Source organism: Saprolegnia parasitica (assembly GCF_000151545.1).
Source record: "Saprolegnia parasitica CBS 223.65 unplaced genomic scaffold supercont2.86, whole genome shotgun sequence".
Lineage (NCBI taxonomy): Eukaryota > Oomycota > Saprolegniomycetes > Saprolegniales > Saprolegniaceae > Saprolegnia > Saprolegnia parasitica.
This window is the reverse complement of record NW_012156480.1, coordinates 200,036-200,772: the sequence shown is the minus strand read 5'-3', so window position 1 is coordinate 200,772 and position 737 is coordinate 200,036. Positions and strand designations below refer to the sequence as shown.

Sequence of the window (737 nt, the reverse complement as noted above, 5' to 3'; positions counted from 1 at the left end):
CTACGCCACCACAATCGATGCGTTCAAGGCCTTGCAGCTTGCCACAAGCGACGCCGCGAAGCGCCCGGGCGCGAGATCGAGATTGCTGTCCCGTGTGCGTCACCCGAACCTCGTCAAGATCTACGAGTGGAAGTTTACGGTCTCGTACCTGCTCTTGACGACAGAGTACTGTCCCAATGGTGATCTTTTCGATTCCAACCAAACCTACCAGCCGCTGCCGCTCCAGACGATCCGAAAGTTCACCGGGCAGATCGCGGCCGGCCTCGGTGCGCTCCACGCTGCTCACGTCATGCACCGCGACATCAAGCCCGAAAACATCTACGTCGACTACAACGTACGTTCATATACCATCCTCGGACACTTGAGAGACTCGTGCATCGTAGGAGAACCTCAAGATTGGCGACTTTGGCGTCTCGATCGTTCGTCGTCGCCCTCGTCTCGGCAACCACTGTGGCACTTTGGCGTTCCAGGCACCTGAGCTCCTTCGCGGCGAGCCCTACGACCATTCGGTAAGCGTGGTAGTATTCCATCCATGGCTACTCATGACGTACCAGATCGACGTGTGGGCCGCTGGCGTCGTGCTCTACGAGCTGCTGACGTCCGAGTCGCCCTTTCAGACCCGGTCCAGCATCCTCCGTGGCGAGTATGAAACGCCCGATTACGCGTCGCCGCTCTTGCAAGACCTCCTTCGCGGTATGCTTGCGGTCGACCCACGTCGCCGCTTGTCGCCAGCCGCG

The 737-nt window shown here is 59.7% G+C and overlaps 1 protein-coding gene across 1 annotated transcript; it reads left to right on the top strand.

The window, feature by feature from the left end:
* Positions 1–28: 28 nt before the first annotated feature.
* On the top strand, positions 29–695 carry SPRG_10968 (CAMK/CAMKL protein kinase; the record flags this gene model as incomplete). The annotated part of the gene is made up of 3 exons (XM_012351796.1): positions 29–334; positions 384–509; positions 555–695. Coding segments are annotated over 3 exons (573 nt in total), but the record flags the coding sequence as incomplete, so codon positions are not given.
* Between the last annotated feature and the right edge of the window lie 42 nt (positions 696–737).